Source organism: Haliotis rufescens, unplaced genomic scaffold, assembly GCF_023055435.1.
Source record: "Haliotis rufescens isolate VD_foot unplaced genomic scaffold, xgHalRufe1.0.p SCAF_42, whole genome shotgun sequence".
Classification (NCBI taxonomy): Eukaryota; Metazoa; Mollusca; class Gastropoda; order Lepetellida; family Haliotidae; genus Haliotis; species Haliotis rufescens.
Genome location: NW_025964135.1, coordinates 1,001,684 through 1,022,976, shown reverse-complemented (window position 1 = coordinate 1,022,976; position 21,293 = coordinate 1,001,684). Strand labels below are relative to the sequence as shown.

The following is a 21,293-nucleotide window of genomic DNA, read 5'->3' as shown; positions in this document are numbered from 1 at the left end:
TACACAATTCCAGCTGGTCTGGAGATACTCCGTCCATATGAAAGTATTTTCCAAATAAATTCTGTTTTAACACTTGGACATGTTAAGTTTTTGTTTCATGAAGACATTCAGGGCTTCACTGGGAGATGAATTAGCTCCCTTTCTCAATGTGCCTTTTCAGCTTTGTAGAAAAACAGCAGATTGAGAAAAAAAGATGTGCTTGGTATTTCTCAAACAATGAATTTGTAAAACCGTATTCAGCACCCTGCTAAAAAAAACGCCCCTAAAAGCGACAATGTCAAAGTTATCTTTTAAAAATCGAAAATTTACAATAGTTTGTATTTGTGTATATTACAGATTTAACAAAGCAGCTGCACAGTCATTGTGTGGTTTTAATAAACCTCCACCACCTGTTAATATTCTAAGAAACTGTGAATACAGTATTTAAAAAAAGTTCCTTAATGTTTGTGTGGGAGTGATGTTCTCTGCTGTTGCCAATACAACAGCTGTATCTAATGGCCTGGAAATAATCACACCAGTGGTTGAAAACACCAGTAACAAAGCCAAGTGATTGGGACACGTTGACACGGTCGGCCAAGTCGCACGCTGTAATGACCCCTTCCTCCTGTAATTTATCACACACATAGAACCCCAGTGGCGTGAGTGAGTGGTTTTAACACCGCTTTTAACAGTATTCCAGTTGTATCACGGCGTGTCAGCTTAACGTGGGTGGGAAGCCCGAAGTGATGCAGGTCTCAGACATTTACCCCTTTGGTGAAACCTACGGTAACGGGTCTGGTGCCGATAAACCTAGAAACATAATCGGGGTGAACTGGGATTCGAACCCACATTCATAGGTTTCTGGCTCGCCCAAGGGACGCAACTCTGCACAGCAAATCACGGAGTCTTAAGACGACTTGGCCACCTGTGTCCCCCGAACCTCAGTGGAGATCCGGGTTAGAAATGATCTTTAAGATGTACAGGATACTGGGAACTTTCTTCACCCAGAATACTGTACAGGAATTTGTTTGAATTACTTCGGAGTTATGAAGTTGAGAATATTAACATCTCTTGAAGTGTAACTTGTTCACACTTGTCTATCAAAAACTATTTTGTCTGACAATGAAAGGAAGCTAAAATGTCTCAGAATGACTTTCTTTTCACACAATTTGTCGTTATTCAGATACATTAATCCCTTCGAACAATGCACCGACGTTAACTTCCGGGTGACGTGAATGACAAAACAACACAAAACCTCAAGAGCAGTGCTTAATCTAACTTACGAAATCTACTTTTCCATCTTATCATACTTGAAAGTGAGTATCTATGTACACCACTTCTACAACAAAGAATGTCCGTCCGAATACAATGCACAACATGCATGCAGTTATTGGTCTGCTATACAGAAAAATGGCCTTGCTGGATTCTAGGCTCTCCGTGCAATATAACTTTCTCGTAACAGCTCTTGGCTATTACCTTAAATGTGTGGAAGGCCGAAGTTGGAGCACCAGCTGGAATTTGCCTTTGTATTACATTGAGTACTGTTCCTACCAAACCTCCAGTAAAGACAAGTCTCAAACATGCTCAAAGACTTAACTTGTCATTTGATAGGGTCAACCCAACCTACAAAATGTACCAGTGTTGAAACTTGCAGGTTGTCTGCTAGATTATAATCTACAGAACCTGAAATCTGACAGTTTGGGTGATGGTTCCCCCTCGACTTTCAGCCTCTATTGTGTTAACACAGACAGTACAATCAGAACCAAAACAATTCTGGGTGTTGGCAAAATTTATTTATGCACATGCTTGTTATTTCACAAAAAGCCTTGGGCAAAAAACAAGGATGGAAAACTTCCAAATCAAATAATAGCTACTGTAATAAAAAAAAATTGATTGACATCTGATGGATGCAACACCAATCAACTACATCAAAATACATCACTGTTCTTGGAACACCAAAAAAATAGATATCTTCAATAAAATTCAATAGTAAAGTACAAAAATTGTCCAAGTACAAAAAGTCAAGAATGTATTAACTTAAAAGTCTGGCAGTTGAAATCTGTCGTTTGTCAAGAGTTTGTGGATGCATAGTTGATACAGGCGTTCCATCCACCCAACTCTCCTTGCTCCATGCATGTGCAGTAGTTTTATGTTGTCTAAGCTCAGCTTGAGAAGTCACTACACCGGTGGTCAGTACAGCTGGTACCAGTTGACAATGACGTACGTACGCACGCACGGCAATTGGCAATAGGTTAGACGTTGTCTTGCCGCTAACCCTGACTTGCTTGTCTATTCTGTTTTGTCGGCAGCAGCACTGGAGCTACCTTCATCTTTGGGCGAAGAATCTCCCTCAGATTGTTTGGTGTCAGAGGTTTTCTTATTTTCTCCGTTCTCGCCTTCCTGGTCTCCTTCCTGTAAAAGATAATGTTACTTTGTAGTGAGGGTGTAAACATTGGTAATGTCAGCATGTACAACTCAACTTCTGACAGGAACACTGTTAAATTCGGTTTTCCAATCTCCCAAGAACAATGTAAAAAATGGGTACTTTGATAATCTTAACTTGAAATGAAGCTAAATATGTGTTGGTTCCACCGAGTGTTGAATACTATTTGCATGACAACATCTCCCAGTGATCGGACACATTGTCACAACCTGCACGTTGAGAATATCCCTATCAATAGTTCTGCAGTCTATGAGGTTGGCGCACATGAGACAGTGCAGTATCAGATCACTTTATCTAATGGAGTTGCTTAAAGCTGCACTCAGCAATAGAACAGTGAGAAGAAACTGCATCTGGGCCAGACAACCCCATTGTTATGAGGACCAACCTACACTGCCAGGATATGACACATAATCCATTAAGTGTGAGCCTGACCACACAATCCATATTGTCACATCTTACAACAAGCTGAATTCCAAGCCTAACTTGGAGACCCTATACGGGAATTGTTGTTTGCATTACTCCGGAGTTGGAACGTTAGAATAGAGAAGGAACATCTTAACATCTCTTGAAAAGCAACTTGTTAATGATTGTCAGTTTAAAAATATTTTTCCGACTGACTGAAAGGAAGCTTAAATTTCTCGCATGATTTTCTTATTTGTCAAGGCGATACAACATCTATTCGAACAATGCATTGATATCAACTTCCGAGTGACATGAAGGATAGATCATCTCAGTGCAGTGTTTAATCTTACTTATTAAACCGTTATTAAATCGTCCGTCCGAATAACCAACCCGTTCCTTATCTCTGAACAATAACCTTTCTCTTACAAGGAGATGCTTGGGTAATTCTAGCCCTGAATTCCCAAGTTGAAGAGCTCTTACCCTCTTCTTGGCTGGTCTTCGCCTACGCCTCGGTGGACCTCGGGGTCCAGGTCCTCCCTGTCCCATGGGCATACCCTGGTCGTAGTAATGCCTGGGTGGCTGGTAGAAGCGACGGTAGAAGGGGCGGCGGCGTTGGGGGGGCATCCGTTGACCTCCATTCTCATAATCACCTTCTACCTATAAGCAGAAATCAGAGGAAAGTTAGACAACCATACATAGCTTTCAGATGAATAACGAGTCAATGCCCCTAGGATATGAATCCTTCCAAAAGGTCCTGTACATTTCTCTCAAATTTGGTTTTGCTTGTTTGACGGAGCACTCAGCAATATTCCAGCTACACAACAGCGGCCTGGAAATATTTGAGTCAGGACCATTCCAGTGATTGATTTTGTGAGCAACAACAAACACAAGAGTGTTCAATAACAATGAACCAAGTCACTGAGACTCACCCTCCGATCTATTTGGTCACCTAGATTGCTGGAGACCTATTCTTACCTCTCAAATTTGGTAGTGAAGGATGTTTTAACGCTGCTTTTAGCAATACTGCGGCGGGAGACACAAGAAAAGGGCTTCACACACTGTACCCATTTGGGGAATTTTAATCTCCCAATACAACTGTAGCAAGGTGATGTTTTAGAGTTTCATAATGGTGACAATACAAACTTGATTATCGCCATACAAAGAATGCAGACATTCAATTCGATGTGAGAATTCTGCCCATAACTGATAAGCTAACAAGGCGGCGTGGTGGTAAGGAATTTAGGTTCCTTCTCCCCCCTTTAAGATTTAAAAAAAAAAAAAAGGAATGATGTTTTAGGTGTATTTAACTGTTCTAAATTTATAGGCTTGACTCTGAAAGTAAATTATCGGAAACTAGCTCCTTTGTATGTATGCTGTTTCATGTGTATCTGTGCGCATATTAATTGAAAGTAACTGGGTTTTGAATATTTTTCTTTTACGCAAATACGCTGCTTATCTGCAGCTCTGGCGTGCATCAGTACATTGAATCAATATTCATTATGTTGTACCAGGATCTTGTTCCATTCTATTTATGAACATCAATTCATTTCGCTTCTGATTCAAATTTTACTCTATACTGTGATATGTATCGCAAAACAGCCTTGTTGGTCATAAAATATTGTGTTACACTTTAAACTTCACATAATCCAGTGTATTATATTAGATTATATGTCCTGGCCTGGCCAAATGCTTTGTTCAAGTCCACTTAAAAGACAACACTAAATGAAGTCGTCCCATCCACGTACACAGTACTTTCAGAATCGAAACAAAGGGGAATATGGCTTTAACTACACAATGCACATCAAACAACCATAAAAGTCTGGCAGCATAAGTACTACAAGGATTCCCATTCATTGTACCTCTGTTTGCAGAATCCTGAGCTGACTATGATCTATGTATCCCGAATTCAGTTGTCATTTTGATTGATTTATTTTTAAATAAGTTCGAGGGAAAGTCACCTCATGACCAGCATAGAAAGCTGGGGACCTATTCTAACCCAGAATCCTTGTGACGCAAATGAGCCAAGGAACATAACATGGGCATGTAACACATTGGATAATAGAGGATGCAAGTTCACTACCTTTCTAGAGAGTCAATAGGATAAGTACCTGTCCCTCTCGTTCTCGATCTCGATCTCCTTGGTAACCGCGTGGCGGCCCACGGCCTCGCATGGGTGCCCGATAGTATCTGCGAGGAGCCCAGTATGGCCGCCTTCGGGGTGGGGGTCTTTGCTCTGGCTCGCCTTCTTCTTCCTCCTCCTCAGGTCCTTCATAGTACTGCAAGTTAAGGTACAGACGTTGTCATTGAAGGAAACCTCAGCATAACACTGACCTGTTATCAGAAACCTGGGTGCTAGTAAAAAGAAATTTAGAGTCCATAAAATATAATTTTTTACTGTTGTATCAATTTAGGGTTAGGGCAACTTGGCTTCCCTTCAAAAGAGTGACACCTTTCAGTTCTATCCGTATCTACAGTGATCTATGGATAAAAAGAAACGGTCTAGTGGATTACACACAGATTCACCAGGATTATTTCTGCAATCTTGTATCCTTGGTGCTAGTGTTTGAATTAATTTTAAAACCTAACATGACAGTAGGGCAGGTGACCCATCTTCAAAGTTACCTGTCAACATTCAGACATCATAAATATTGAAAAATCGCGAAAACTAAGAGACAAATTGTGTCTTGATTCAGTTGAAATGATGCAAACAATTACTTGAGAATCTTATTCTACAAGGAGTCATAGTGAAACTGAATATGCATGTAGGCTAAAAATGATCTGCCAGACATTTGGGCAGGTGGAGTAAAAATTCCTGCAGCCTGACAGAAAAGTTCCCAGCCACGGGCAGGCAGTTATTTCAGGGACTGCTTGGTGCATCACACAGGGTTCACTCCAGGAATTTCCTGACATGGGCCCTTTATGTGAAAATTTCAAATATTCCAGGGGTTCACCCATGTTAAAATAACCCATTGTATTTGAAAATGTGGGCCTTTTTTCAAATTTAGGAGCTCAAAGCACAAGGCCCAACCCTAGAATTATCCCTGATTACACATCACGAGATTTCATATTCTGATTACTACAGTGGTGGGAAAGTAGGGGGCCAAAGACCCCAGTAACCAGCTTAATGTTAAGAGGAAAGTACTCACTGGTCGTCTGGGGCCACCACCACCGCGACCTCCTCCCCTGGGGTACCAGTTACGTCGGTATCTACGGCGGTCGGCAGCATACTTGCTGCCTTGGACAAATGTACCGCCGGGTCCAGTGACGCTGGCTGCCTCGTTACCCTGCAAGCAAAGACCATAACACAATGAATGATATTCACAGGCTATACTGCATATTCAGCTAGCATTGTGTAGCAATACTAACATATACATGTCCATACCTCTGTTTGAGATCAGTATATCAGTATACATATTACTTATGTACAGTAAAAAGTACCAGTAAATGTAAATTGTATGGCAATATATTTTTACATGTGTCTACTTCCATATTCTTGGCTCCTATCTGGATATCAAATGTCCATCTCATTAAAATCAGATCTTAGTTCTCGCTACTGCTAAACAAAGATCTGAGGACATCCCATTACGGGTCACGTCAGACAGACCTTGTGCGAACTTTGACCGACCAATGGAATTACTGACAAGAAGTCAACATTAGCCAATGAGAAGGCAGCTTTCTCGTGCTTTACGGCACTAATTTCAAATTGGCTACTACGCTTCGAAACATATTTTGACAAATTCTCAATTACAAATTTGAAACCTGAACATAAGAACATTCTGGAAGGCTAATAGATGGTCTAGATTGTATTGATTCGGTCGCTAAACCCGTAACTATCATTCGGAATACCATGTGTTAAAGTTTTCGAGGTTGCATGATTAGAAATCACATTCCGACTGTCACTTTCATGATCTGGTTAGCGACGCTCTAATTGGTGGGATGAAAGGTCGTTCTGACGTGACCCTTATGTTATGTCTTCAGATCTTTGTTTAGCGTAGGGAGAGAGAAGGTCTGATTTTAATGCGATCAATCAAATGTTTACTGGAAGTCACTGCAATCCAGATATACATTACACATTAAAATAAGGGAATAGTCAGAATTTACATGATTTTTCTGATGGACGACTTACACTGATTCTTTCATGTTACAAATTAATCTGTCATGCCATGACCATGATGACAGATCAGCTACAGCAATATAAAAGAATTGGATGTTCTTAACTTCTTTTGAGTAGTATAGGAAAAGTTTTTAAAGGGATACATACCTTTTCCCCTTCAACTACATCAAATTCCACTTTTTCCCCATCCCCCACACTTCTAAGGTATTTCTTTGGGTTGTTCTTCACTATAGCTGTCTGATGGACAAACACATCTTCCTTGGTGTCATCACTGAAAATAACAACTCCATCATATTATCATATTTCAGTGATATCAAAGTGTGTCAGCTTGATGCAGACAAGCTTTTGGTTAGTTGGGTATTTTACACGGGTTTGATTTTGATTGGGTATCCAAATATTTTTTACCCATCTGTTTGACATTTGGGTAATTAAACTTGAAAACTTGTTTCATAAGAATGCTTGTTAATCATTAAAACTAAATGAATAGTAGTATACCCATACGCTTTAAGGACGCAACTGTGCACAGCATAAAAGGGGTGCTTTGGGCGACTGGGACACCTGTGACCCCTACACACAAGGTCAAGGTCACTCAAATTGATCTTATTTTAGTCATATTTAAAAAGAAATTCTCATTAATTTACAACTTATTAAACTTAGTTGATGTATTAAAAACATGCCTTGGATGATTTTATTTCTTGTGTGTAAAGTGACATGAATCCAGGTGTTGGATAGTGTTTCTAGTGAGTGTTTAACGCCACACTCAGCAATATTCCTGCTATATGACGGCAGTCTGTAAACAATCGAGTCTGGACCAGACAATCCAGTGAATGACATGAGCATCGATCCACACAATTGGGAGAAGATGACATGCATCAACCCAGTCAGCGAGTCTGACTACCAAATCCTGTTAGTCGACTCTAGAACAATAATTGCTGCCTTTTATGGCAAGCATGGGTTGCTGAAGACCTATTCTACGCGGGTAGTGTTTCTAGTGGAAAATGGGACTCCAGAAAACTTAGCACAGAAGTACTTTGATTGGCAGATTAACATGACAAACCGAAAGCATGCGACAGATTAACAACAGATACAAAAAGAACTTGAGTTAGAAATAATTTTTGTTGTCTCTAGTCCGCAAAATATCTACTTCATTTGCCACTGTCTTCAAAATTGAGCATTTCAAGTTTGTATGACAATGAGGCAGTATATATTGTAACCTTACTATTGATGACAGTAGCAATTTGAGGCGTGTGTACAATGTTGAGTTGTGGTAGTGACCTTGATTTAGAGTGACTTCCCTTGGTTGTTTACATGTAGTTCAAACTGTCCAAGCCCTTCACCCCTTTGTTAGACTAGAGCTTCACTGCGAGGAGCATGTCCTGTTTACAGTCATCAACTTCTGGAAACTACATTATTCAAACCAGCATGTCCTAAAAGCCTGAGTGCCTGTATAGGTGCGAGACAAGGTTATTTCAAGGACATTCTTCCAAGAACAGATTCTTTCTGGCAAACGCAGAGAGGAAACATTGGAAAACCCAAACTTGTCTGTCCGTTTCCTTGATTCAAGTACAGCACACACCTCAGACGTTCAACTGTGACAAATACTGACTTGTGTAATGGGGATTAATACTTTTTGCTGCTGTCAGTGTTCCTGTTTACCAGTAATTACCAGTTTTATATCGGTAAAATTAGGCTTGGACCGTTAATTCATGTTACTGCCGGTCAATAAAGTACCTTTTAATTTAAATATTAAAGGATGTCGTCAGTTGTCCCTCATGATTTTTAATGTTATTTTTAGACATTGAGGAATTCCCTTAAAGTAGTTCTGTATGACTCCGCTCAATTGACAACGTAATCATGTGACATACTGACGTTCATCGGGAAATGAACGAGTCAGCTTGGTAGTATTCACCGCTACTGTCAATATTTGTTGTTGAACAAAACATTCATATAAGTATATTTTTCGAACAGTCAGCTTGTCAGTTGCCATCTGGGTTTCCCAATGTCTATTTTTGGCGCTATCAAATAACATTTCGCTTCAAGGTTAAATATATATTTGCAGCGATTTAGTCTCGAAATATTCAAAAAAAGAGTTGCAAGAATTAAAACCAGGTAATTTTCATACGTTTTTTCATATGTTGAAAGTTGGAACTGACAAAAATTTGGGGGGGACTGGCAATTTTTGCCAGTCAGTTTCAAAAGCCAGCGGGAACTCAGACACATATTTTGCTTCACTGTATTGCCTCTTACGATTCTAAACCCAATCTTGGGTTTGAATATAATTAGTTAATTGTTCATTGATCTTGGGTGGATTATTACCGAGTTCAGAATTTAGTTCTGCACATACCAATTTCTGGGTGAACCTTCGCGTTTTAATTCAGGGAAACATTCAACAGTCGTGAGGTCCTTGTCTTAGCCCAGATCAGGGATAGAGGTGAGCACCATCCCCCTAGCCTGGACAAGTTTTGTTATTGTCAAAAGTATACAAAGGACTTTTAGAATGTCAAACATTTTGCGGGTGGGTGGGGAATTACTGCCAGATCCCTCTTGATGTATCAAGGTAAAGGGTGTGCCTAGATAGGAGCAAATCTCAAGGATCCTAGAATGCCAATCTAGGCTTGATTTCACTTAATAAAAACATGCACCAGTGCAACCTATTATTGATCACTGACTAGTCTTGTGTTAGTTGCAGTTCTTTAAAACTTGTGAGATTGCAAATTAAACAGGAAAGTCCTAATTTATGCAAAACTGTCTTTCATGCACATTTTGAGTTATTTGACTGATCTTACATTTACAATATGGGTCGATTTAACTGCTGTCCCGTTGGAAACGTGGCCAGTTAAATTTACAAAGGGCTTGCTGAAATGTAAAGTAGATGGCCCGTCTGTCTAGTCAAAATTTCACCCCTTTTCCATGTATGTTAAAGATTTTAAATCGGATCTTTTTAGAATGACAATTGGTCGTCATTTTGTAATGTTGTGTACAACTTCTTTATGTGCTAATATAAGAAAATGGAAATAAATAAATTAATAAGAGCAGGAAAACATGTTTTAGGGGCGAGGTGTTTTATAACAATCAGAGCCCTGCCAGCTGGATACGCAACCTCAGATATGTGGCCTCCATTTAATTGTAGGCCAAGGAAAGACGTCTGCCCGTATCCCCCCTCTCATATGCATTGCCGCTCAGATTTGTTACACAAATTTTGGAGGGAGGATACGAGCAGAAACACTTACCTAGGCCAGTTTGCAGAAGGGCCAGTTACTTTTAAAAAGAGCAAGCACTGCTGGCTACATATAAATTTGTTGCTAGATCTACCCCTGTTTACAAAAGTATTTCTAGTTGTTTTAAACTTTAAAGTATACCCCATCAGGACCCTCGGGTAGGGCCTATTAAATGATAATGGCTCCCAGCTTTGGGGAATGTGTTTTTTTAGTAATAAAAGTGATACATAACTAAAATCAATCATTCCACAACACACCATACAAATGGAAATCTGAGGAAAAGTTCACAATGAGACACAAAGTGCCTTTCACAGAATTTATAAGGCTATTGAATGACTTAACCAGGCTGCACAGTCTACACAAGCCTTTGGATTATACAAAGGCAGAATACACGCAGAAACCACAAAGCATGTGAAACTAGTTTGGGCGACACCAGGAAATCACCGTGCAAACCCGCTAATCCGAATCGCCTCCAGAAAATTGTGCAGGTTCTAGCATGAGAGTACACGCACGCCTGCTCTGGAGCTTATCTGATTAGCGAACCTCGAATTCTTTTGTAGCATGCTTATGACGCATGCAATCGCACCTAGTTCAACGAAAAGTTACCTACACGTAAATCGTTTCCAAAGCTGCCAAACAGGCACTCTCCCTACACAAGTGCAGCTGCTACGTATGCAAATTGCAGGTAGCTGGCTATTTCTTTCTCGAGCGCGCACGCAGACCATGCCGAACACGGGCACGCCCCCTTTTCTAGACAAAATGGCTAACATTCCAAAGCCACGTGGCCTTGATTAAAACGCTATTATTTCAAACGTAACTTAACTAAGAACATAAATATGGCATAATTTGGATACTCTGACAATATAAGTACACTACCCGACAGGCAATCGTCTTACTGCATCACACACTTCCACATGTAAGCGCTTACCAACACACTAGTCTAGCGGCATCTTTCAATAGTAACTTACCGGTTTATGAAGCCATATCCGCTCTTAACGTTGAACCACTTGACGGTACCGGTGACCCTTGTTGCTAAAAACAAAGAAAGTTAATAAGCTGTCAATTGCCATTTGTCATTTACCCATAGACCACAAATTATGATGACGAAACGACAAAACATGACGCGTGTAGGAACGCCGGTGGGAGACCACGAGGTTGACCTCAATTGCATCGAAATTCAAATCTTGATTTTCCAAGATATCTGACATATTTACCTAGAACTTTCTTTTCAACTACCGCCGGCTTTTCCTCCTGTTGTTGTTCGGAGTCGGACATGGCTCTTAGCTTGATGGTAAAGCTGTCCTGTCACTGGACTCTTGCTCTCCCTTTGTTCCCCACTCTCAAAATGGCCACCGCATGCCTGGTGAAGAACGCGCCGGTCGCAACATTTGATTGGTTGATTATTGGTGACGCATTGAGGTGACTCACCAGCCATTGGTCATTTGATGCAGGCTTGTACAGTTGCACAGCATTTAATTCCCTTAAACGATCTGCAGCATACTGTTGGTTTAAGGTTGTGTAGCAGAAACTGTTGCGATTATTCGAGTTTATGGACTTTCCCCCATATTAACTGTATCGCATCGTGTGTATGGATTGGCGCACTCCTGAGGAATTCCCCTGCACAACCCATTTTCTGGAATTGAAGAATCGATGTTGAGGATGTGTGTAAAGAAAGACATATATCCGATTTGAATAGATTAGACACGATGTGGTGTTGAAGCAGGACATTTCTCATTCCTGTACAAAGGACTTTCTTTGTCCCAACTATTAGGTATAGTGATACGCAGAGGAATTACTAAATTTAGGAGTAGGTCAAAGGGTACCGCTCCATATAAAGCATTGTGCGTCTTGCCCGACAGAATTGATATTATTCATTCGTCTTAATACGAGCAGTTGTATTTGTTGTAGACTGACATACATATAGTCTATAAAATCTTCGATTATACAATACATTTCTCGCCTCTAAAATTAAAACAAACGATTTTCCGGATGCTGTTTCAATAGAGCCGACTAGACTTGTATGTAAATCTATATTGGTTTTGTTTTCATAAAATACATATATTCCACAGTCATGGTGCAGAACTGCATTTATTAGAGAATAAGATCACGTGAAATAGTGACTGTACCCGGCCCCTCAACGCAATGATTCGTTTCTGAACGGATGTTTGGTATTTAGTTAGGTAATATTTCGTGGGTTTTCCAAATGTAATAATTCTTATAAATTGAGCGATCTCCAGTGTTGGGACGTATTAATTTGTACCCATGTCACTAACGTAATGAGTGAGTGAGTTGAGTGGGTGAGTGAGTGAGTGTGGTTTTACGCTGCTTTTAGCAATATTCCAGCAATATCACGGCGGGGGACACCAGAAATGGGCTTCACACATTGTACCCAATGTCGGGAATCGAACCCGGGTCTTCGGCGTGACGAGCGAACGCTTTAACCACTAGGCTACCCGACCGCCCCCATTTAGAAGTGAGACACATAAGGGGGAGCATTTGTGGATGTCAACTTCTTTATTATGAGGAACACAATGTTTCGGAGTAAATGCTTACTCCTTCATCAGGTGAATCGCAATTTATGATGACTCACCCGATGAGGAGTAAGTATATGCTCCGAACCGTTGTGTTCTTCATAAAAAAAGAAGTTGACATCCATACATTCTGTTCCTTATTTTCAGTATAGGTCTTAGACATATAGTAAAAACATATTAACCTCTTTTAGGTTATTTATTAATTAATTGTCTTGTTGGTGAGAGAGAGAGAGAGAGAGAGAGAGAGAGAGAGAGAGAGAGAGAGAGAGAGAGAGAGAGAGAGAGAGAGCACTCATCCAAGGACGAGGCTAGGGAATCGAACACCGACCTCCCGATCTCCAGGCAGACGTTCTATCCACTGGACCACTTAGAAGGCCAGGCAATCGAACACCGACCTTCCGCTCGCCAGACAGACGTTCTATCCACTGGACCACTTAGAAGGTTAGGGAATCGAACACCGACCTTCCGATCTCCAGGCAGACGTTCTATCCACTGGACCACTTAGAAGGCCAGGCAATCGAACACCGACCTTCCGCTCTCCAGACCGACGTTCTATCCACTGGACCACTTAGAAAGCCAGGCAATCGAACACCGACCTTCCGCTCTCCAGACAGACGTTCTATCCACTGGACCACTAAGAAGGCCAGGCAATCGAACACCGACCTTCTGTTCTTCGAGAAACCGCCCTATCCACTGGACCAACCCGGTCCTAGCCAGTCAGTCATATTACGTCACACGCTTCGACACGGCGGCTAACAAACAGGTCTGTTGGCGCGCTCTTCTCTCTATGTGCATCAGCGTGTGTTTTATGAAGGTATCTCTTCGACAGGACCTCATATCATATATGGAGAATGTAGCACACTTTTCCGTGGTTTACCGATGCAGAAGATCGTGAAAATCCGGGTTAGAATAGGTCTTCACAACAGCACACAAAAATTAAAAAAATAACGGAAAAATGTTTGAAATAAAATATATTTTTAAGTGATTAAAAATAGCAAATGACAAATGAAAATTTCTTTTTGTATTTTTTGGCCTCATGTCTCATAGTACTAAATACAGTGAAACTATACTGACGGCCAAAAGAAATTTTACAACTTTAAAACTGACTGGCTGACTGAATATGGTTTTACGCCGCTTTTAGCAATATTACAGCAATATCAGACGGGGGACACCAGAAATGGGCTTCACACATTGTACCCATGTCGGGAATCGAACCCGGGTCTTCGGCGTGACGAGCGAACGCTTTAACCACTAGGCTACCCGACCTCCCCTAACCTAATGATAACGAACAGTAACCGTATAGCGTTAGCATGTGTTCTCTATCTGCAGCTATGTACCTGTATCGTGCTTCATGAGTTAAAGAACACCCGATTGATTCACACAAATTTTCTATTGTTATTCTATTGTTAATCTGTCATGCCATGACAGATATATAGTCTTTGAAGGGCATTTAGAAGTGAGTGAGTGTTTGAGTATGGTTTTACGCCGCTTTTAGCAATATTCCAGCAATATCACGGCGGGGGACACCAGAAATGGGCTTCACACATTGTACCCAATGTCGGGAATCGAACCCGGGTCTTCGGCGTGACGAGCGAACGCTTTAACCACTAGGCTACCCGACCGCCCCCATTTAGAAGTGAGACACATAAGGGGGAGCATTTGTGGATGTCAACTTCTTTATTATGAGGAACACAATGTTTCGGAGTAAATGCTTACTCCTTCATCAGGTGAATCGCAATTTATGATGACTCACCCGATGAGGAGTAAGTATATACTCCGAAACGTTGTGTTCTTCATAAAAAAAGAAGTTGACATCCATACATTCTGTTCCTTATTTTCAGTATAGGTCTTAGACATATGGATATGGTTTTACGCCGCTTTTAGCAATATTACAGCAATATCACGGCCCATGTCGGGAACCACTTTAAAAACACAAGTTCAAACTAAATCAATGCAAAACATATCCTCCATACGCAATGCTCTATGCAGTAAGGGATGCACGTCCACGTCACGTTTTTCGTAAAAAATGCGAAAAAGTGAAAAACACGGGCCCTCGGGCAGTCGAAATTAATGATACAGGCGGCGTGTCAGACATTAACACTGATGAAAAGAAAACACCACAGAAATGCCACGACTGACACCCGAATAACAAGAGCGGGCGCTGGGTATAATACTGATTGGAGCCACCTATGGCCACATTGCTAGAACTTTTGGTTGCTCCCGTGTTGCTACAGCAGATCCAGGGTAACTAGGCCCAATGAAGACTGGTACTCGCGTACTTTGCATTCCCGGAATCGATTCCTGACAAGGACATCAGCGACGAATGCCTTACGGCATATGATTAGTCGACTCGAACAAGTAACTCAGTGCTCAATGAATTAGGTCTTACAGATGACAGTTATTGACAGCGCAGCACCGTGGTCAGCGTTGGCAGCGACGTGACTGGCAAAGGGTCGTCGTCACCGATGGAAGAACGAACGGCGGCATGTTGCGTTCAGGAGGTGCCGTATGGTGGAGGGGGTGTAATGGTGTGGTGAGGAATTTGTGGACAGGAGAGAACACCACGTTAACAGAAATGTGACAGCTCGGCGTTACATTGATGACATTCTTCGTCCGATTGTCCTACGATTCCTACAACAGCTGCCACGTGGTGTTCCTTATCAGCATGACAACCCAACACCGCCCGAAACATACAGAACCACCTTGCAGTCAACAACGTCAACGCTCCCCAGACATGTCCCCTAGAGAACACCTCTGGAATGTCACGGATCGTCGTGTCAGGCAGCGACCACATCCTCCAGCCCAGGACTGATCCAGCCAGGACAAGAGGAATGGCGACGTATCTCACGTGACGTCATCAGACTTTTTCTTGTAACTTTGGGTGGTCATACACGCTATTATGAGACGTGTCATTGAACTTGAGCGATGTTCCCACATTTTCCTGTAAATCTTCAACCTTTCTATTGCATAAAGAAGGTATCTGTCCACAATTTTCATTGGGTAGTAAGCTCGTAAGTGTGTGCGTGAATTTTCAGGGGGTCATAATTGCATAAATTAGAGGGAAAAAGCATAATGTGACAAAATTGGCCATAACATTTTTATTAAGTCATTAAACTATCCAAATTATGTCTCTTATGTATTTCAGGTAATATTTTCGGTTATGTGAATTTGGCAAACAGTTTGTTTCATTTAACTGTTATTCTAATTCTCAGTGAAAACATTGATACAAATCATGTTTTTTCCTTCTTTTTCAAATCTCCTGAGTAGGTAAAATACTAATTCCATTGCATTTTGGCAATAAAACCACTATAAGTTCATATCAAAATCTGCCTTAACCATTGTGCTATCCTATACAGAAAACAAAATGAAAATATCTTAAATAGGGGCTGAGATATTGTATACAATGTTACCCCACCCACCAAATATCAATTTTGACGAAAATTGCTTATTGAGATATGGTTGTAGATTATGTTTATGTGACTGGATGACTGGGATAATTGCAACAATGCTTAAAAACACAAAAATCATAAAGAAAAATGATGTTTCAAGTTTTTCTATGAACATCTATGGTGGCCATCTTGAATTTCAAAATGGCCGCCATTTTGACCTGTTTTCTAAATCAAGATCTCATTTAATTCTTCAACATGGTCATGTAATATGTCATATGAAAACTTTTTACATTGTCTTTTCAATGATGTATGTTATTTACTGACTTCTGTGGTAAATTGATCCCTAGCAATAAAACAAATGATATATTGATAGATAATTTCTCTAGCGACACCAACCCAACCCCAAGGTCAGATTTCAATTTATTGGACATAGTTGCACTCAGAATTGTAGATATACTGCATATTTTGTGTGTACCTTTAGTCCATTACGTTAAAAAAGCTTGTTTTTGCTACTCCACCTCATTTCGGGCAACTGCGATGCCTCTATCGGTGGCTGTATACACATGATCGTCATTTTAAATGTTGATTTCGTTGAGATTTTGATCTCTTCGATATACTTTACTTCATGCATCTATGTTTGTGGTTTTTAAATTAGAGTGATTTAAAACTATGGCAAAGTCTCTTTTGGCCGTCAGTTTTTAATGTGCGCAGCATTATCACTTTAAATTGAACATAAGAACATTATTTATATAACTAGAAAGGTAGATTTCTTTATAAATATACATCTAGAAATTAATTTAGCACAGCTTGGTTTTGCGACCATATCTGTCCAACACGGTATCATTCGTGTCAAGCCAGAGCTATCGTGGAGAATAAAATGTCTTGTGTTAGATGAGAGTGAGTGAGTGAGTGAGTATGGTTTTACGTCGCTTTTAGCAATATTCCAGCAATGTCACGACGGGGGACACATATTGTGTCCATGTCGGGAATCGAACCCGGGTCTTCGGCTTTACGAGCGAAGGCTTTAACCACTAGGCTACCCGACCGCCCCTTAAGATAACTAACGACCCCGTGAGGATCCGGGGTAGAATAGGTCTTCAGCAACTTTAGCAAAAATAGACTTTGTTTTTTCCATCGTCAGTACTATACACGGGCTTGTACACATCACCATCACCATCACCTGTGAGTGAATGAGTGAATGATTCGGTAAATTTAGGTTAACGCCGCTTTGAACAGTATTCTAATAATATCACTCTCAGCTTGATATGGGAAGAGACCCGTGAAAAAAAGGTCTTCATGCTTGTCGTTATGCCCCCCTTTCACTACGACCACCAATATCCCGAATCACCCTGAATCGGAAACTTTCGAAATTCGTGATGATTCGGCCAATGATGCAAACTTTCGTGGAGAATCGGTAAGAGGTACGAAGCAGTTACGACAACCGTACGACGGAGTTACGAAAACTCGTGGCTAATCGGGTTGAAAAATATAAAGAATGCCAGGAAACACGTACGAATTACAAGATTCATGTACGGATCATGCACGAATTGTAAGAATCACCTACGACTAAGTTACGAATATGCCGAATGCATGAACGATCGGAACGAATAAGATTCGACTAATACGACATATTTATGAGTGAGTGAGTTGGGTTTTACGCCGCTTTTAACAGTATTCCAGTTATATCACGGCGTGTCAGCTTAATGTGGGAGGAAAGCCCGAAGTGATGCAGGTCTCGGACGTTTACCACTTCGGTGAAACCCACGAGCACGGGTATGGTGCTGACAAACATGCTAGAAACATAATCGGGGCGAACCGGGATTCGAACCCACAATCATAGGTTTCTGGCGTGCCCAAGGGACGCAACTCTGATGTGCGAATCGCGGCGCCTTAGACGACTGGGCCACCCGTGCCCCCGACATATTTATGAGTAGTTTGCGAAAATCGGTACTTTTCCTGACACTTCGGCATGTTCTTGGGTCCCGAAAGGCTAAAAAGGCCCCCATCTCTGGCCAACCCATCATTTCCACCGTTCGTGTTGTTCATACTTAATTCTTACATGATTCGTAATTGACTCGGGACATTCGTGGCTGTTTCAGGATGTTTCTGTGAGGACAAGAAATTTTGGGAGCCACGAATCGCTAAAAATAGCCAAGAATGCAAAAGAATCGATTACGAAGCTGTTACGGAACGTAAGAATTAATAACGAATGGATTACGATACAGCCACGAAATTGCAATTCGGGGACCCTTCCACGAAAGCTTTTGACAAACAAAAACTTTCTCGCAGATTCGACGAACTCCCGCGAACTGTACGAATATTTGGGAATCAAATAAGATTCATTTAAGAACTTCAAGAAATGATTGAGATTTAACTACGAACATGAAAAATTTCCTATTCGGGGTGATTCGGGATATTCGTGGTCGAAGTGAAATGGGGGCATATGAGAAAAGGTCTTCAGCAACCCATGCTTGCCGTAAAAGGCGACTTTGCTTGTCGTAAGAGGCGACTAACGGGATCGGGTGGTCAGGCTCGCTGCATGACTAGGTTGATGCATGTCATCGTATCCCAGTTATTTGGATTAATGCTTATAATATCAGTCACGGGATTATCTGGTCCAGACTCAATTAGTTACAGACCGCCATCATATAGCATATACACTCTTGACTCATGAAAACACAGAGAAAGATGTAAATGTGCAAATAGTTTGCATTAATAACACATGTGCAGTTGCAATTGAGCAAAATTGATAACCACGAAAACTATGGATTTCGGAAGTTCCATGATCGGGTGTGAACGACCATCACTGTCCAGAAACGTTGATTGTTATCTTACAAACATAATCGCAATCCTGAGAAGCATTTGGAAGTGTAACCGCCCTGTGTCCTGAAGACAGGGTCTACCCTTCTCTTTCCCCCAGGGTGTCTTCTGATGCGGTAGAGAGGTAACTGCTGCCACTCCTGATGCAAACAACCTCTGAAGCTGCAACATTCTGCACTAGTGGATCCACTTCTTGACCCGTGAAGATTCCGGGATAGAATAGGTCTTCAGCAACCCATGCTTGCCGTAAAAGGTGACTATGCTTGTCGTAAAAGGCGACTAACGGGATCGGGTTGTCAGGCTCGCTGACTTGGTTGATGCATGTCATCGATCTCAATTGCGTGGGTTGATGCTCATGATATTAATCACTGGATTGTCCCTTCCAGACTCGATTATTTACAGACCGCCGTCATATAGCTGGATATTGCTGAGTGCGGCGTTAAACAACAAACCAACCAACCAACCAAAATCTTGCAGTCGACGTCCAGAATCTCCCAAACATGCTCCAATGTATTCAAATCTGGACCCATAGCGAGCTAAGGTAAACTGTCAGTAGTGCGTCCTTACAGAAATGCAGCCACAGCACGAGAACGATTTGGTCTAGCGTTGTCGTCCATAAACACAGGTCGAGTCGCAAGTGCATGACTGCCACAATTCGCTGTGCGGAGTTGCGTCCCTTGGGCACGTCAGAAACCTATGATTGTGGGTTCGAACCCAGGTTCGCCCCGATTAAGTTTCAAGGTTTATCAGCACCATACCCGCGCTCGTGGGTTTCATCGAAGTGGTAAACGTCTATGACCTGCATTACTTCGGGCTTTCCTCCCACATTAAGCTGACACGCCGTGATATAACTGCAATACTGTTAAAAACGGCGTTAAGCATAACTCACTTGTCATACAGAGCATACATTTGTCCATGAGTGAGTGAGTTTGGTTTAATGTCGCTTTGAACGCTATTTAATCACCGCGTGTCAACCTGACGTTGGAAGAGAGTAGCTTTCCTCTACCCCGCGCCTATCTGTCAACGACGTTTCTAAACCCACATTTCGGAGAACATGCCACAAAATTTGTTGTTGCAGGACAAATACACAATCCAAGCAGAAAGCCCTCATGCAGCAGTGCAATGGGTAGGACGGTCTGTAGTGTGCACGTGACTAAATCGATCTATGTTGCGGGAGTGCGGCGAGCGGACGCAAACACGTGCATTTATACGTCATCGACCGCGGGTCACAGCTCGTGCTGCATGCCATTGTGATGAACACCCACGTGCAGCACGAAGCATGCGACAATTATAACAAAAGTGTTACTCAAAGCACACAATTATGCACTGAACAGTTAGATTGGCATTTTGATTGTCATTTTTTGAAGGTTATGGATGACAACTTCTTTATTCTATTATGATGCGAGTTTCGGTATGGATCCTTATACCGTTGCCAAGCAAGAGTGATAAGGGTCTATACCAAACGTCGCATCACAATAGAGAGTATGGCATTCGAAATAGAAGGTACAACTTTATGGTATAAATTTGCATCTGTGAAACGCGGGGAAATGGAGTTCCCATCACAACATGCTCTCTGTTCCCCACCAGCTGATGAAGCCTCACTCTGCATCGATATATTTGCACTCCAGGCCTCGTTTTCGATCCAAGATAACGTCACTACGGAGTGTGATACCGGTAACCCGCGCACCGCTGTTACACAAGCCTCATTCGATAACCACTTGCACGTGCCAATGTGAGGTGAGGTGAGGTGAAATTGGGTTTAACGTCGCGTCCAAGATTATTGCACTTATATAGCGACGTGCATGCATGTGTGTGTGTGTGTGTGTGTGTGTGTGTGTGTGTGTGTGGCTGCTTGTACTAGTCCGGACTGATGCCGATTTATAGTGCTAGCTCACTGAGATACCATGCCGCAGTTTAACATGAATACCCCACTCAGACACAGTATACTGACTCCGAGCCGACCACTCCTTGTTTTAGCCCCTTAATGTCGAGCGCCAGACAGGGTAACAACAAGTACCATCTTTTAACGTCTTTTGGTATGACGCGGCCGGGGATCCAACCCCAGAACTTCCGCTCTCCGGGCGGACGCTCTACCACAAGACCACGGAGGCGGCACGTGCCAATGTGAACAACCTATTGAACGACAGCTAAATGGCATAAATCTATATCGTAACAAATTTTGTCAAAATATTATTTTCGACTGTTTTCTTTCCAATCAGTATTGATTGTTGTCTTTGTTTTACGCCGCACTATATAAATCTAAAATAAACAGCGGCTGTCGGGAATTTTCGGCTGCTTTCTGTAATTGTATCCAAAGTAAATACGGATGACCCAGGCGTCTAAGGCGGTGCAATTTGCTGTGCAGAGTTGTGTCCCTTGGGCACGTAAGGAAACCTA

The 21,293-nt window shown here is 41.7% G+C and overlaps 1 protein-coding gene across 1 annotated transcript; it reads right to left on the bottom strand.

Annotated features, from left to right (window-relative positions):
• Positions 1-1,753: 1,753 nt before the first annotated feature.
• On the bottom strand, positions 1,754-11,532 carry LOC124116476 (Y-box factor homolog). The gene is made up of 7 exons (XM_046477822.2): positions 11,371-11,532; positions 11,125-11,188; positions 7,086-7,209; positions 5,971-6,108; positions 4,933-5,100; positions 3,305-3,481; positions 1,754-2,391 (listed from the first exon to the last, which is right to left on the bottom strand). Exons 1-7 carry the CDS (start codon positions 11,429-11,431, stop codon positions 2,269-2,271), a joined length of 855 nt encoding a protein of 284 aa, XP_046333778.1. The 5' UTR covers positions 11,432-11,532; the 3' UTR covers positions 1,754-2,268.
• Positions 11,533-21,293: the final 9,761 nt, after the last annotated feature.

What these genes read in the sequence shown, in the direction of transcription:
- LOC124116476 (XM_046477822.2), bottom strand. Translation starts at nt 11,431, where the DNA reads ATGTCCGACTCCGAACAACAACAGGAGGAAAAGCCGGCGGTAGTTGAA. An exon ending in GGATATGGCTTCATAAACCG is followed by an intron (nt 7,210 to 11,124) that starts GTAAGTTACTAT and finishes TGTTATTTTCAG; the next exon opens with TGATGACACCAAGGAAGATG. An exon ending in ATGTAGTTGAAGGGGAAAAG is followed by an intron (nt 6,109 to 7,085) that starts GTATGTATCCCT and finishes CTTTGCTTGCAG; the next exon opens with GGTAACGAGGCAGCCAGCGT.